Source organism: Prunus mume, linkage group LG5 (genome assembly GCF_029339155.1).
Source record: "Prunus mume cultivar Tortuosa linkage group LG5, ASM2933915v1, whole genome shotgun sequence".
Taxonomy (NCBI): Eukaryota; Viridiplantae; Streptophyta; class Magnoliopsida; order Rosales; family Rosaceae; genus Prunus; species Prunus mume.
Window position 1 is genome coordinate 29,377,941 of NC_142702.1, and position 15,554 is coordinate 29,393,494.

At 38.2% G+C, this 15,554-nt stretch overlaps 3 protein-coding genes across 4 annotated transcripts; 2 read left to right on the forward strand and 1 right to left on the reverse strand.

Moving 5' to 3' along the window:
- The first annotated feature begins 3,181 nt into the window (after positions 1 to 3,181).
- Positions 3,182 to 5,466, forward strand: SPCH (basic helix-loop-helix (bHLH) DNA-binding superfamily protein). The gene is made up of 3 exons (XM_008236557.3): positions 3,182 to 3,860; positions 4,184 to 4,825; positions 5,328 to 5,466. Exons 1-3 carry the CDS (start codon positions 3,399 to 3,401, stop codon positions 5,391 to 5,393), a joined length of 1,170 nt encoding a protein of 389 aa, XP_008234779.3. The 5' UTR covers positions 3,182 to 3,398; the 3' UTR covers positions 5,394 to 5,466.
- Positions 5,467 to 6,271: 805 nt separating this feature from the next.
- On the reverse strand, positions 6,272 to 8,260 carry LOC103333772 (putative WRKY transcription factor 53). Of its 2 annotated transcripts, XM_089053468.1 has the most exons (4): positions 7,945 to 8,260; positions 7,331 to 7,733; positions 7,106 to 7,234; positions 6,272 to 7,003 (listed from the first exon to the last, which is right to left on the reverse strand). In XM_089053468.1, the coding sequence occupies exons 2-4, from the start codon at positions 7,669 to 7,671 to the stop codon at positions 6,424 to 6,426; spliced, it is 1,050 nt and encodes a 349-aa protein (XP_088909594.1). In that variant the 5' UTR covers positions 7,672 to 7,733; positions 7,945 to 8,260; the 3' UTR covers positions 6,272 to 6,423. The 2 variants fall into 2 exon arrangements, with proteins under 2 accessions (XP_088909594.1, XP_008234887.2); XM_008236665.3 differs by having other exon boundaries at positions 7,331 to 8,260.
- Positions 8,261 to 11,828: 3,568 nt separating this feature from the next.
- Positions 11,829 to 15,465, forward strand: SIGE (sigma factor E). The gene is made up of 6 exons (XM_089051742.1): positions 11,829 to 12,039; positions 12,588 to 13,360; positions 13,484 to 13,630; positions 13,762 to 13,998; positions 14,375 to 14,638; positions 14,977 to 15,465. Exons 2-6 carry the CDS (start codon positions 12,647 to 12,649, stop codon positions 15,172 to 15,174), a joined length of 1,560 nt encoding a protein of 519 aa, XP_088907868.1. The 5' UTR covers positions 11,829 to 12,039; positions 12,588 to 12,646; the 3' UTR covers positions 15,175 to 15,465.
- Positions 15,466 to 15,554: the final 89 nt, after the last annotated feature.

Consider the following 15,554-nt stretch of genomic DNA (forward strand, 5'->3'; position numbering starts at 1 on the left):
GTATCATATGACATATCCATCTCCCAAACATGACCCACAATTCCCAACAACTCCCGGAGATCTCGAGCCTTACCGGCGTGGAAGAAGACGGGAAAAAGGGGGGACAATATTTGAGAGATCTTCATAACAAAATCAGAGAGAAAACGAAAGAAAGGAAAAAGAAACAAAACAAAAATAAAAAAATACAGTAAGGGTGGGCTGTGGGGGGAGGAGAGTAATGTTTGTCTCACAGAATGCGTGGGTGGTGTAATGGCTAATGGGGGTATTCAATGAGTTTTGCAGGGTTTTTGAAGTGAAGGGAGTTTGAAGGAGGAGGAGGAGGGAGAGAGGGTCCCATGCATATTAATAATTCTTGCGATGCAAATTTTTGTTTTAAAATTTTGTCTCCGGCCCACACAATGACATTCTCATTTATTTCTGCACAGAGAGAGGGTTATAAATGATAAACAGTAAGTATGTTCCAATTCATTCATTCGTTTACAAAAAGATCCCTTGTCTACAAATACAAAATTAATTGAAAGATGCTGCATGCAATGCAATGTCAATTTGTCAATTTGTCAATTTGTCAATTTGTCAATGCCAATGATGCAGAGCTTATCTAGATCTGGGTAAATCTGTCATACCTAGCCGCTCTTTGTCTCTCACCCTATAATACATTGCTATGCTAGCTAGCAAAGAAATGTGCAAGTGTTCCACTGTCATGCATGCCTTTGTCTTTCTTTTACCAAAACAGATGCCCACTGAAACAAAAGTTAAATAATTTGCTTGAAAATATTTTAACTATAGCTTCAACATGGCTTGGCTCGCTCATATTATAACACGTACGTACGCATCTTATTTTATTAATTAATATTATACTCTAAAATATATACTCCAATTATAACCAATGTATTAAAGAGTTTTGACAGCCAACATATATATAGGGATGCAGCCTTATGTAGATGCTATTTGTACGTAGGAGGAGTAGTGCGGTTGTTATAGGGTCGTACAGGCATGCATGCAGATGCAGTCTTGTACAGACACCATTAGAGTAGTGGGTGAAGTCTCCAGCGCTTGATTTAATAATAACTAGCTACCTAGCATGCAGTTTGATTCCGTACATATTATATCAGTGTAAAGATGTGATTCCATTCCATGGATGAGATGAGATGATGAGAATGTAAAATGGTTATATACAATAAGATAGAGAAGATCCAGCTCCTAGAAGATATATAGCTGCGTTAAACTTGTTTTTAAATCGAAACACAGAGAGAGAGAGAGAGAGAGAGAGAGAGAGAGAGAGAGAGAGAGTTGGTGAAGGTGATAAATGTGAAAATTGACGGGTGATAAGCTAGAATTGGACTCATATGGAGGAGCGAAGTAAATGTGGAAATATATATATACACTAAAAGTACAGACAGAAGCACAACACCACTTTAAATGAAACCCGCGCACTCCCATGGCTGGCCCAAACTTGCAATTACTCCCCTTGGATCCTGTTCGTCCTTCCACCCAGACACCATGCATTCCAATTTGCAATTTGTTTCTACTACTTTCAAATTCAATTTATTTGTATTGTCCAGAGCCTTTGAGGTAGCACCAAGCATATTATAATTTAGATACGAACTATATTCCACATTTCCATTTCAAATTTATTTTAGTTCATAGACTGTCTAATAACTTGAAATTGCTTTTGATTTCATCCTAGGCACGCACGCAGATACCGTGTCCGCACATTGAAGGCCTATCTTTCAATTCCAATATTACATAATAAAATATTATATATATGGAAAATGAAGTATTGAATAATAATTAGGAAACAAGTGTGCAGAGTCTGAGTAGCACAGTACCCTTCGTCATCAGCCTGACTCGTCGTCATCACCCTGGCCCTCATTTTCTTGCTCAAACACATGTTTTTGTTCAATTTGTCGCATTTACATATTTATAGATTAAAGCCTTTTTATACCATCATTTCCTTCACTCATCTTCATCCTTAATTATATATTCAATTTAGTACCTTTAAGGCATGTTTGTCCATGCACTCTCAAATTTTAACGATTACAAACCCTATACTTTTCAATTTAATTATTGTACGTACTAACTGTTGGGTATGAACTTTTTCTCCATAAAAATATACAACTTTAATCAGCCATGTGTAATCATTCTATAATAATATATATATTTGAGCAAACTTAATTTTTAAATCATGAAGGGAAAAGGAAAACATTAGTAGTGAGTGATAATGAGCAGCCTCTCTGACCAAACATTGAAGTACTATTATTGCCATAGATGTTTGCTTTTGTTTTGGATCAAAGAGGAACATTCCTCCCGTCTCCAGGCACCGCCTGCCTCAGCCTGCATATATTTATATAAAAACCATGCCATTCATTCATTCTTAAGGATAATTTCCCCTCACTTTTTAGAATTTTCCACTGCCACCTCTGAATATATATTTATATGGTCATTCTTTTTCATCTAGCTCTACCATACCCTTTCTTCTATTTACGTAGCTGATCGATAAAAAGGTATATACGATACAACGTTGACCAAAACCATCAATTACTGTTAGAGGACCCATATCCCCCGACCCAAGGCCAAGGTTGCCATGGTTAGGTTAGGAACAACCTTAATTCGTAAATCTAAATATAATTGAGAAACCTTGCTATACCTAACAACGACCTTAACCTTAAGTAGTCCTCTCCTAGTTAAAAATATCTTCTTTTCTATTTTATTTTCGGAGTCTTAATATTATATCCCATCAATGTCTTTGTAGTAGCTGAATTAATGATATACACCCAACGAATTAATTTTGTCATCTTCCAATTTGTGGCAAAGTTCAGTATTGAAGAAAGAACAGAATCCACCACGATATTTCCAATTTCTCTCTACAATTCTAATTATATTTTATTGGGGTTCTGTGTGCTCCACGGCTGTAAGATCCCACGCAGACATAAATCTAACGGACAGATGAAAACCAAGAAAATTGAATATACAGGAAGAAGGAACCTCTCTCTCTCATGCACAGTGCACAGTGCACAGTGCACAGTGCTGCACAGTACTAAGCAAGCAAAGCCAAAACCAAACATCATCAGCACAAAAAAAAAAAAAAAATAAATAGAGGTGGATGATGGTGATGGTTTTTAGTCCCTTTCAGCAGACCCTCTCTTATTTACTTCCCCTTTTCGCAAACCTAGCTAGCTTCTTCTACATATTACTACCATACATAATAATACATACTTTTTTTCTCTCATCTTTGACGCACTCTCTTTTGTTTCTCCCTCCCTCCCTTTCGTCTTTTTCCCCGACAACTAATTCCCTTGTTGCCTGGCTTGTAGCTACTTCCATTTCCCTTTTTGTTCTTCCTTTTTTGGCTAATTAACCAAGAGGCATATAGCAAAGCAAGCAAACAAAGAGCATCCATGGCCATGGATAATGATCACGACCGTCCATCATCTGATTTTTTCCAAGAACACGAGCAGTGCTACTACAGCGACACCACTTGCAACTTAACTACTCCAGGGGACGATCTTTTTAGCATATTGGAGAGCTTAGACGACGGATTTGGATTCGGAGGAGCCATGGAATTCCCTCCGCCGCCAGCCACGGTGGCATTGGATAATGAACAACCACCGCGACCCCTTGTTTTCAGCTCATCCTCAGCTGACCAGACCGAGCTTGATGAAACCAATTCGCCCCCCAAAACCAAGAGATTGAAGCTCTCTACATCTCCTGCTTCGGGCGGCACCGCGACCACTTTCTCAGATGAAGATGGACAACAAACAAGGATGTCTCATATAACGGTGGAGCGCAACCGTAGAAAGCAAATGAACGACCACTTGTCTGTCCTGCGCTCTCTCATGCCTTGCTTCTATGTCAAACGAGTTAGTTTCTCTACCCATCCATCCATAATAATCTTATTAATTACATCAAATAATCTAAATATACACATGTTTTTTTCTTTGCATATATATTTCGTCCCTTCACTTTCAAACTTCATTACAAGCAAAAGTAGAAACCCTCCACGTACACGGTACACACCATGGCTGGCTAGCTGCACTAATTTTTGTTTTTTCGTGTTTTTGTCTGCACTATTAAGCATTAACTAGCTAGCTACTTCAAAACAGTACTAATTCATTATTATTTTATTAAAAAAAAGTGTATATATCTTATGTGTACCTATTTTTGTTGTCTGCTTTTGGTTCAGGGAGATCAAGCATCAATAATTGGAGGGGTGGTTGATTACATCAATGAACTGCAGCAAGTTCTTCAATCGCTTGAGGCCAAGAAGCAGCGAAAAGCCTACAGTGAAGTGTTAAGCAGCCCTATGCTGGCCTCAAGTCCAAGACCACCTGGTCCATCACCACCAGTCCTTAGCCCTAGAAAACCCCCTCTCAGTCCTAGGCTTAGCTTGCCCCCTATCAGCCCAAGAACCCCTCAGCCAACCAGCCCTTACAAGCCCTCTTCTGCTAGGGCTCTGCAGCAACCACCACCACAATTACCTGCCGCTGCTAATATTATTAGTAATTATCTGATTTCTAGTCCAAACATGCCCAGCTCATCGTCATTTGAATTACCATCTCCTTCTTCTTCAACTACTTCCTCCCATATCAATAATAATAATAATAATATTGACAATCTCAATGAGCTCTTCGCCAACTCCAAGTCCGCCGTCGCCCAAGTGGAGGTGAAATTTTCAGGTCCAAATGTTCTTCTCAAAACGGTGTCACTTCCGATACCCGGACAGGCTCTCAGAATCATTTCTACTCTCGAAGAACTCTCGCTTGAAATTCTTGACGTCAGCATCACCACCGTCGACGAAACCATGATTAATGCCTTCACCATCAAGGTATTTCATTTCATTTGTACCTAACCAAATTATAATTTGTTAATTAATTTCACTTCCTATAGTTATTTGCTAGTTTTAGATTTTGTTTTACAAGTTTTGCTTAGCATATATATTAATCCTGGCCGAGGATACAGTGACGATATCTAAGAAAAAGTAACAAAATGTTAAATGCATAAAGGGTGATTTAGTTCAGAGGAAAAAGTACTGGTTTTGTCCTTTACATGAAGAATTATGCTTGCAGTAATTTCATTTCCAGTTGTAAAAATTTAAAAAAGAATGAGGTATGTATGAGTACTGGATTATTGGGTGGTACCGTACGTGTACTGACTTACAGATTTAAATGCTCGTGTTGAAAACAAGGGTGGGTGGGTATCTTTCAGACATTGATTTTGTAGCTACCCCGTACAAATATATTAATTAGGATTTTGTTTTGATGAATCATGTGGGTGACTAAATTTGGAGCTGCTAATGATTGGGATGTTGTTTCTTGCTTTGTTGCTAGATTGGAATTGAATGCCAACTTAGTGCCGAGGAACTGGCTCACCAAATTCAGCAAACATTCTGCTAATTGCATGCCCCATCTACGTACCTAACAATCTCCCCATTGCTATTTGCTGCTAATAATAAAACAGAATGTGGGAAACGCTTTTTTACCATATTCTTATTAACAAATATGTAATTCTAGGATCAGATCAGTAATTACTTGTTTTAGCTAGCTAGGGTAACCCTTTGTTTAATGCATCTTCTCTTAGTCTTAATCAATTTCATGTATACATGCATACATGAATTTCAATTTCACTTTTTCTTTTTCTTTTTCTTTTTCTTTTTCTTTTTCTTTTTTATGCCTAGGACCAAACTCTAAAAGAAGATATTAGACTTACAAAAGCATTGCTCATCAATCAGGTGGGCCAATTTGCCTTCAAATTTCATTCCTATGGTGGCTATGTAAGAGCGACATGTTTGAGGCTGGGAAACATGTGCACGCCATGGACCGCACTTCTTCAACACGCCCAAATTTCATCTCGTCTCATTTTCCCGGAATAAAAATTTGAACCACCACCAATTTTACTTTTTCTGCTGGGTTTCTTTCTTCTTGTCCATTTGCAACGGAGTAGGAAAATGTAGGAAATGATAAATAATTTTTTTTATAGAAAATAAAAAAATAAAGCACAGGAATTGAATGGACTGGTGTGAACCGTATGGGCCATTTGAAGATGTCTTGGGCCTGCCATATCTACAATGCATTGGGTCGTGCATGCGAAAAGAAAAGACGTTGTTTCCGAAACGGCCACTGCACGATTAGACGTCCCGTCGCGATTGGGCCTTTGTTGTTCGGATGCGTAGAAGACAATTCTGATGGACCCTTACGTGAAAATGAAAAACGCGTGAATCTCTGATATGCGGACTAATTAATAAGAAAAAGACTCATAAAAAGAGAATATTCAGTTAAAATTGGAAAACAAAAAATATATATATAGATATCAGCTTTTTTGGGTCTCTTAACGGAAACGTTTCAATCAGACTACTTAGCGGATGTTACAAAGTTTAATTATGTTGGCTCTGGAAATGCTAATCTATTTTAGGAAGGAAGCTAATAGCTATGAGGAAAAGAAGCCTGGACCGTCAAATGAGAAGTTGGGGTATAAGTTTTGATCAGCCTGACCAAATGGGAAACCCAAAGCAGCAGGAGAGTTGGCTGCTGAAGTAGAAGATGAAAGAATCTCTGCAATCTCACACTCAGCACCCTGAAAACCTTGGCTGCCTCCTCCAAAGCCCTGCTCTGAAGCTGAGAAATACTGTGTTCCAGAAGTTGCAGGGCCCATAAATGGAGGAGAAAAATGCCCCACATAGTTGTGGTTCAATGGATTGTAGGGAAACAATTCCTGATCACCAGAGTCTAAGCCTTCAGTTACTACTGTAAGGCCTTGTGGGATGGCTAAGAGCAAGTCTTGTGGTTGCTGCTCATTCTGTTGAGGGTCCACTATGTCCATGCTATTCTGTGGAGGAGGAGGAGGAGGAGGAGGAGGAGGAGCACTGGTTGTGCTGGTGGAGGCTTGTGTACATGTGTGCCTTCCTCTGTAAGTAATTTCGAAGACTGTTGGGTCCTCATCGGAGCGTTGCACTTGCTTTGTGGCCGAACAGCACTGAGCATTCCGATGAGTGCATCTGTAATAGCCTCTGCCAAGATCAACAATCTAATGTTAATATGCAAGTTGCACATTGGTTGAGTTGACCAAGTCACAAAGGGGTTCTTTAATGAAAATGTTCTGCCTGGCCTACCTTGGATATTTGGCTCCAAGTATGTCCTTTTGGCCATATTTCCTCCAGCTGAAGCCATCATCAAGAGGCCCCTCAAGCCCTATACCTGATGTAATTCTTATTTGTTGTGTCCACCTTGGCAGAGTTTTCCTGCAACATTTATGAAAATTCAAAAATTAACCACCACAGAATTATCATCTCAATCAAGTACTGATGAACCAACAAAACATTATCATGACAAACTACCTCTTCCTAGACGAATCTTTGTTGTCCTGGTCCTTGAATTCGCGATCCGAGTCTTCACTCCGGGGACTTCCATTGAGAGAAGGTGGGGGGGACTCAATCATTCGAATCGCAGCATGACCTGTGGGCTGTTGTTGCTCTCCCCCTGAGGCTGGGCTGCTAGAATTGAGCATGGAAAGTGCCTTTTCGTATGAAACTATGATTTTTTGAACCAACGATTCCCGGGTTCCATGAGAGGAAGACGGAACATTGAGATGGATCTGGAGTTGCCTAGCTAGCTCCCTGCCTTGTGCGAGCTCATTTATAAGACTCATTTTCTCCCCATGCGTATTGCAGTTCTCCATTTGTTCATACACTATATTAATGGACGCAAACAGTTTGTGATCAACTAGCAAGCAGCAAAGACCTGAAATCTTAATTGCAAAGCATATGCTAAATTAGGTTATGTGGAGAAGCATGAGAGATTGGAATGAAGTTATATTATGACCAACCAACAGAAAGCATGGGAATTTAACCAAAACAAGAACTGGGTTTTCAAGAATTGCAAGTAAAATGTGTTTTTCTCCCCCCCTATAACTAGAAACAGACTGAAAATCGAAGGTTGATTCAAAAACTACCCAAAAAGGAAACAGAGACACGGATTTCTAAGAAGGGTGTGCTTAGTTTTTGTGTGTAATTTGGATTATTTGATGTAGTTAGCAAAGGAGCGAAGATGAAAACTTGATGAGGAAGGAGAGGGAGAGATGGTTATGGGATTTTAAGGGAAGCTCTGTTTTTGAATCTAAGAAAGTGAGGGAAAGAAAGAATAAGAGAAGTTTGACTGAGAAAATATGAAAGGATACTTTCTTCATGGGAGACCAGTCTTTGGTCATAGAAAATGGAGTTTCAAAGGATTCATAAGAGTAAGAGGTCCAATTGCTGACCATTTCAGCCTTGTGCTTCTCCTTCATAAGCCAACAATAAACATCAATATTATTGCTCTCTCTCTCTCACTTTTGCATCTGATTACTGGAAAAAGAAGAAAGTCAACTATTAAGCAAAAGAGGTAGGAGACCAAAGAATCTTCAAACTTAGCTCCGCGTGTTAGTGCATCCACAGTGAGAGAGTGTATTTTCGGGAGTGTAAAGCCAGTTTTACATCTTGTTTATACCTTAAGGAGTTGTAAATATGATTTTTGCTCTAATGAGGAAGATATAAATCTAAATATGTATAATTGATTTCTTTCACCCTTTTTGTTGTAAGTCTCACTTTTGTCCACTTTTTCTCATATTTTCTCATATAGGTCTCATCTGTAAGAGATGTAAAAAAAGATATATATGTGTATCTAAATTTGCATCTCATGGCGATGATGCAAATTTACACTCGTTTACACCTCTCCATTACAGATGATTCTGATTACAAATGATGTATATTTAATATACACCTCATTATACACCCTTTCATTGTGGATGCTCTTACTAACTTACTACTAGTCCTCCTACCAGCCCTACCCCTGATCTGAATCATCTGATAGCCACTAAAAACAAGACAGATTTGATTTTACCGAGATTAAAAAAAAAGGGCATGACATACTGTTGACGTCAGCTTCAAAGCTTTGCATACGTTAACGGTTCAAACTAGATTGGGTCTCCTATGTTTATTTGAAGAAGAGACAAAGAATAGGCTGAGTCAGACCCAAAGCCCAACAAAGGAAAATGATAATCTAGTAATTATTTGATTAATAAGTGAAAACAGCCGGATTGTCACAGAACTAGGTACCGTATTTTGCGTGCCTTATTATTGGTGTGAAGAACGGTCGGTCATGTGTGTCATTCTTAACTTATAATATGAGTGATGATTTCTCCATTTCAATTTTATCCACTTATATTTTATTTTATAATTAAAAAAGAGAGTATAAGTAGATAAAATTAAAGTAGAGAAATCATTACTTATAATATTTCCTTTTCTTAATTTGTGTTTCATTAACATTAATGGAAAGCGAGCACAACATGGTTGAAACAAAACAAAGCAGTGCTAAGTGCTCCAGTCTCTCACGCGTTGATCAATCGTGTTGAAATTTGAAACACATGGTTAATTGAACATCTTCTTTCTATACTATTTGGGAACTTAATCAAGTCTGATGCATGCACAAACTTCTTTTATTTTTTATGTTTTTTTTTTTGTCGAATTTTGTTTTGTATGGTTTAGATTCTCTCTTATTCAATTTTACTTATAAGGAAGCAAATAGTGTTGCATAATGACTTGCTCGATTTAATTTGCATAATGTGGACTATTTTATTTGGTTGGAGGTGTCTCTTAATCTTATTCACAACGTCTGATTATGTACTGATTTACTCGATTTGATTCGCATAATGTGGACTATTTTATTTGGTTGGAGGTGCTCCTTAATCTTATTCACAACGTCCTATTATGCATGCTAAATTGTACAAAACTATTATATATATATAAACAGTATCATGTTGGTCCAAACCTTGAACCCTGTTCTTATTCAATATAATGACTTTCTGAGGGTGGTAGTTAAAATCCACTTTCAATTTACTTTGACGTGATGACAAAGTGAGGAGGGTGACAATCTAATTAAAGACTTAGTAAGCATAAGACCTTAAACAATTTATATATTATATGTCTATATACATTAATTCCACCGAGTGTCCTGCTTTTTCTTCAACTGACAAGGACAAGAATGAACCCATAACAACCAACGTACAGTGTTTAATTTTCTTTTGCTACATGTGTATAGGAACCATTCAAAACAAAAATTTGACCAATTCAAAAGGAAATTCAATGATTGGGGCTTAGCTAGCTCTATGACTCTATGACTCTATGATTCTATGACTATGTCGAATGGAAGAAGGAAGGGGACTCTAAAAGTGAAGCTGAGTGTGATGCCCCGAAACTGGAGAGAATTTGCAGTGCACAAGTCCAGGTGATACGTAGCCGCAAACTCATACTGTCTCTTCTACAACCTCCTTCTAGATGATGAACTTTATATGGCCAAGTTGTTGACCGAAAGATTTTTATTAGTTTAGCCGCGTGGAAATAGTAGGACCGTCCCATGTGACCTTTTCCATTCCAACATTTTTATTATTTGAGTCAAAGGGGGAGGTTTAGGTTAATTTGTATATTAACTTTACAAGGATCCACGTGGAGGACATGTACACTTATATTTATCTCATAGACTATGTTAACTTGTGAAATCTCAGTAATCAACGTAACAACCTTGACCATTTAATGGTTAATAGGATGGGGAAGATTAGGATAGCCTAAGTGATAACAAAAGGAAACAACAAAAGTGCGATAGGAAAAGTTCTTTGATTGATGATGCAGAGAGATTATCATATATGAGCAATATTATTCTTTAGTCAAGGGAATTATGATCACTCTCGATCCTCAATGGTCGGCTCTCCGTTTGCTCGGATTAGGTATGCGAGTGACCGGCTTTTAGTCGGGATATTTAGTGGTCGAATCACAAATGGGTGATCAATCGTCGGTCTGGCTAGAGTACCCATACTCTTAATTGAGTGGTTGGCTTTCTTAGGTGTGCTATAAAGTTAGATCCTACATTGTCGTGTGTGTGTTGGGTAGACTGTGCTCGGTTATTTTCTTATGTCAATAGAATCTTTGATTTTTTAAAGTTTATAAGGATTCTTAATCTTTCTTCCGCGACTAATTGTATTGGCATATTCTAAAAATTTGCGAAGTTGAGAGGAAAAAATGATTCTATCAAACTTTTTGTTAAGTGTTGAGAACATCACCCTCTCTGGCTCTTCCAATGCACATTAACGTTCAACTTGTGCAATTTGCGTTAAGATTCTGAACAACACACAGCCCACCCCAAACACTGCCTTAATTCAAAATGTGCAAGGTCGTTTGGAATTGGAAGTGAGATAGAGGCCCAATCCCGATTCATGGGCCCATCTCGTTAGTCTAATTTTGGGCCTCTTTTAGTGAAGAGGGGGCCGAAGCCCAAACTCATTCTGGGCCTTTCGGTGATAATTCTATTTTTCTTTTCTCTCTTTTTTTATTTTATACTTTTATAATTTCGAAACTAAATTAACTAGTATACTCAAGTAGTCAAGAGTTGTGCCTCTACACTCGAGGTCCTATCTTCAAATTTCACATTCCATAATATTGCTTGTATATAAAATAATAATAATAATAATAAATAAATAAAACTACTAACTAATTTTTCTGTTAAAAGAACAAGTAGTACAGAAAAATTAGTATATAGTTTTTTCATTTTTTATTTTTAAGATACAGTATGGCTGATATTGAGCAACGTAAAGATGCTGAAACCACCACGCTTAAGTAGGTCCCACAAATTACAAAGAATACCACAACGAATAGGAACCAGCCCATGTGTCACCAACTTCATCCACAGGCTTCCGCAGATATCTTGTAGTCCAATAAGGACCCGCCACGCCAGAGCTTCACAAAGATCATTCTCTGCTCCAACACCACCCACGTCACCATACCAGCCTTCTACGATGTACGTGTGCAATTGTCTGCCGTGGCGTTGAAAGACCAGTAAAGTCCCAACCGTTGATTCTGCAGAGTTGTAATTTGTGGACACCGTAATTCGCGTGTTTACGTTATTTAAGTCTCCAACTTTCGTTGTTACCAAAAAAGTCTCGAACTTTCTTAATTCTTACTCCGAGATTGTCCCAAATTCTCGTCACCGGATCGTTCGGGCATTGTTTTCTGCAACAGAGGTATGATTGTTTGCAGTGGGTTATGTTTGTGTTCCTAGAAAAACTGTGATACAAAGTTTGACACTTCGCCTGCATTTCTTTGTGTTTTTATTTTTATTTTTATGTGTTTCATGATCAGTAATGTTCTGAAATTTTAGTTGGTTTCTTTTCTCTTTTGTGCTGATTTATTTACTGCTTCTTAGATGAATTTTGAAGTGTCTCTATCGCACAGAACAATGAGTTTTGATAGTATTGGTAAACAAAATGAGTCTAGTTTAGTACCTCACTCTCACTGTGAAGTTTATTCGATCAAAACTTATATGCTTCCGACTTGATGAAGAGATCGGAATTAGGAGGATCAACTTGAGCTTATTAAGCAGGATTCACTTCTTAAACAGTGTTATTAGTGGGCTATAATATGAGGAAAGATCATATGACAGCTCTGCTAACAATAAGTAACAATGAAGAGTTTATTTGTTTATTTTCATATTTTTAGTAATTGTAATGTGCGTTTGTACAAGAAAGGGGAAGAGCTTAAAATGGCTGCATTTCTTTTTGTGTGGTTGCAGAATTTGTGCATAAAGAAAGCTCTGACTCATCACAAAGACTTTTTCTGAGGCAACTTGGCATGGGAGTTGTGACGGTGTCTAGCTCAGCTTCAAGGACTCCATTAGGATTGAGCACGAAATTGACAAGTCAGAGATCTACGTTGAGAAAGCCATTGATTGTTGCATTTAAAACAGATGAAGCAAATAAGACCGCCTTGGTTGCACCCCAGGAGAAAATACCATTGCCTATAGAAACACGAAAGAAGCACCAAAATAGACTAGGGAAAGATAGGAAACTTGCAAAAAGTGTAAAGTCTGCCACTACAGATGTAGCTTCTCCTTGTACCTTGGAAGTGGATTACAATGAAGCTGCTGCCAAACTGGAAAACTTATACAAGCGTAGCCCCGAGACTGAAGCCAATTCAGATGTGGAAGATGTAGATGGCTTGATGAGAAGAGGTCGCAAAAGGAGGAAGAAGACAAGTGAAAGTGATGCTGACAAAGAAGAGAACAGAACAAGTAACACTGTGGTTAGGAACAGGACAAAGAAGGCTAAAAGATTGAGTCTTGATAAAAGGGTTACATTGAAATGGAATAAGGATGAGAAAGTGATTGCTTCCATAGTTCGAAAGAGAAAAAGTAGAAAGAACGAAAATGAGAAGATTGAGGAGCTTGTAAGGGAGTATTCGGCTTCAACTGATCTGGTTAGTTTGGACTGGAAAAAGATGAAGATTCCTCCAGTTCTTACATCCTCAGAGCATGCTTGGTTGTTCAAGCTAATGCAACCTATGAAGGTGAGCCTTCTAAAGTTTCCGTTTTCTGGCTGCAGTCTTAAAAATTGGCTTGTAGCATTGTACATGTGTTGTGTTGTGTGAGTTGTATTTTGCTGCCGAATAATTATGTTTGCCATGATTTAGGGTCTTCTTGAAGTGAAAGAGAATTTACAAAAAGATTTGGGGAGAGAACCAACCAATGGTGAATTAGCTGAGGCGACAAATATGAGTGTGGTTCAAGTGAAAAAACATTTGGAAGTTGGTCGAGCTGCACGAAGCAAGCTCATCAAGGCAAGCATTGTCATGCTTTCTATCCACTTTATATGCAGCGTTACTTTATCTAGTCTTGCATACTGATTAAGAATTTGTGGTTTCAGATGTGAAGCAGAGAATCTAACTTGAAATGTTGATATGTGTTGCAGCATAATCTCCGACTTGTGTTATTTGTCATGAACAAATATTTTCAAGACTTCGCAAATGGCCCAAAATTTCAAGACCTTTGCCAGGCAGGAGTGAAGGGACTTATTACAGCAATTGATCGCTTTGAACCAAGAAGAAGTTTCCGGCTTTCCACATATGGTCTGTTCTGGATCAGGCATGCCATCATACGCTCCATGACACTCTCAAGCTTTACTCGTGTCTCATTTGGCCTTGAATCAGTAAGTTCTTTCTCTAACTAAGCTGGGCTATGGTTATTTTTGTTCGCAATTGCATAATCATTGCCATGAATCACTTGACAACAATCCTACATAAGCATGAACATTGGCTATCTTAGCTCGCATAACTGGTCCTATGCTGCAGAGCCTTGCATACTAGAAAAAAAAATTTGAACTTAAATACAGGATTCAGACTTTGTCTGAATTGTTGATTCAACCAATTTCTATGATAGAGGGGAAACGAATGGCAGCATTATACTACTAGGAACTGAATTTGCACCAACCAAAAAATGCATGTAATGGTAGTTTAGTAGGGGAAAGGAAAAGAATGAAAGTTGCAAATATGGAAACTTACGGTTTTCACTCTTCCTTTATGCAGGTTAGGGCGGAAATCCAAAAGGCTAAGCTTGGGATGTTGTTTGCACTTAAAAGAATGCCAACAGAGGACGAGATAATTGAAAAGGTTGGAATTTCCCCTGAGAGGTACCATGAAGTAATGAGGGCGTCAAAACCTGTTTTCTCTCTTCATTCAAGGCATACAACCACACAAGAGGAGTTTATAAATGGTATTACTGATGTTGATGGTGTAGAGGGTGATAACCGGCAGAAACCTGCTCTTCTCAGGCTTGCTCTTGATGATGTGGTATTTACTTGCCCTCTCCGATAACCTCATATTAACACCGCACCGCTTTCTCTGTTTGAAGATTGATTGTTAGCTAGATATTTTGAGGATTATTAAGCTTCATTTTTAATTACTAGCTAGAAACACAAAGTGACATGCACAAACCATTTAGGCATTTTGTTGACTTGGCTTTAGCACCTGTCACACTTCAAGAGCTCTCAAAGTTTCAGGTTGCTCATCATTACTGATAGTGGACTCAGGTCCCCTTGTAATATACTATTAGTCTACTCTTCCTAAGTTGCAGTCTACAATTGCATTCATGTGGTAGCTAATCCTTTCTCTGAATATTCTCTCACCAGCTTGATTCACTGAAGCCCAAAGAGAGCTTGGTGATCAGACAGAGATACGGGCTTGATGGTAAGGGCGATAGAACGTTAGGGGAGATTGCTGGAAACTTGAATATTTCAAGAGAAATGGTTCGAAAGCATGAAGTTAAGGCTCTTATGAAGCTGAAGCATCCAGCTCGGGTAGATTATCTTCGCAGATACGTAGTATAAAGCGGTCAACACAGCATGATCTCCTTAAAAAAATCTTCTACCTTTGGATATTTGAAATGCTGTATGCTAGTCATCTGTACCATAGGCTTTTAACTAGGCCAAAGTAAGGCTGTAAGAAATTTCAAAAAAGTAAAACAGTAAACATAGAGTTCTCATACCATCTAAATCCATATGGATGACAAGACTTGAGATTCCGTATATACCCATGTGTAGATGATACATGAAATGTAATATTTTTCAACCCTTTATACCATAATATTCCATACAGCTATAAAATGCAATTTTAGCACACTGGAACATCCGACTGCTATTTACAAACTTATGCACACAGAGATCATTGTTGCCTTGCTTTTATGTGAAATCTTGAACTTGCTAGCAAT

Bases quoted from the DNA above. Each gene is read 5' to 3' on its own strand.
- SPCH (XM_008236557.3), top strand. From the start codon at position 3,399: ATGGCCATGGATAATGATCACGACCGTCCATCATCTGATTTTTTCCAA. The intron at 3,861-4,183 runs GTTAGTTTCTCT...CTTTTGGTTCAG, and splicing joins CTTGCTTCTATGTCAAACGA to GGAGATCAAGCATCAATAAT. The intron at 4,826-5,327 runs GTATTTCATTTC...CTTTGTTGCTAG, and splicing joins TTAATGCCTTCACCATCAAG to ATTGGAATTGAATGCCAACT.
- LOC103333772 (XM_089053468.1), bottom strand. From the start codon at position 7,671: ATGGAGAACTGCAATACGCATGGGGAGAAAATGAGTCTTATAAATGAG. The intron at 7,235-7,330 runs GTAGTTTGTCAT...TAAATGTTGCAG, and splicing joins AAAGATTCGTCTAGGAAGAG to GAAAACTCTGCCAAGGTGGA. The intron at 7,004-7,105 runs GTAGGCCAGGCA...TGATCTTGGCAG, and splicing joins CTTGGAGCCAAATATCCAAG to AGGCTATTACAGATGCACTC.
- SIGE (XM_089051742.1), top strand. From the start codon at position 12,647: ATGGGAGTTGTGACGGTGTCTAGCTCAGCTTCAAGGACTCCATTAGGA. The intron at 13,361-13,483 runs GTGAGCCTTCTA...GCCATGATTTAG, and splicing joins AGCTAATGCAACCTATGAAG to GGTCTTCTTGAAGTGAAAGA. The intron at 13,631-13,761 runs GCAAGCATTGTC...TATGTGTTGCAG, and splicing joins CACGAAGCAAGCTCATCAAG to CATAATCTCCGACTTGTGTT.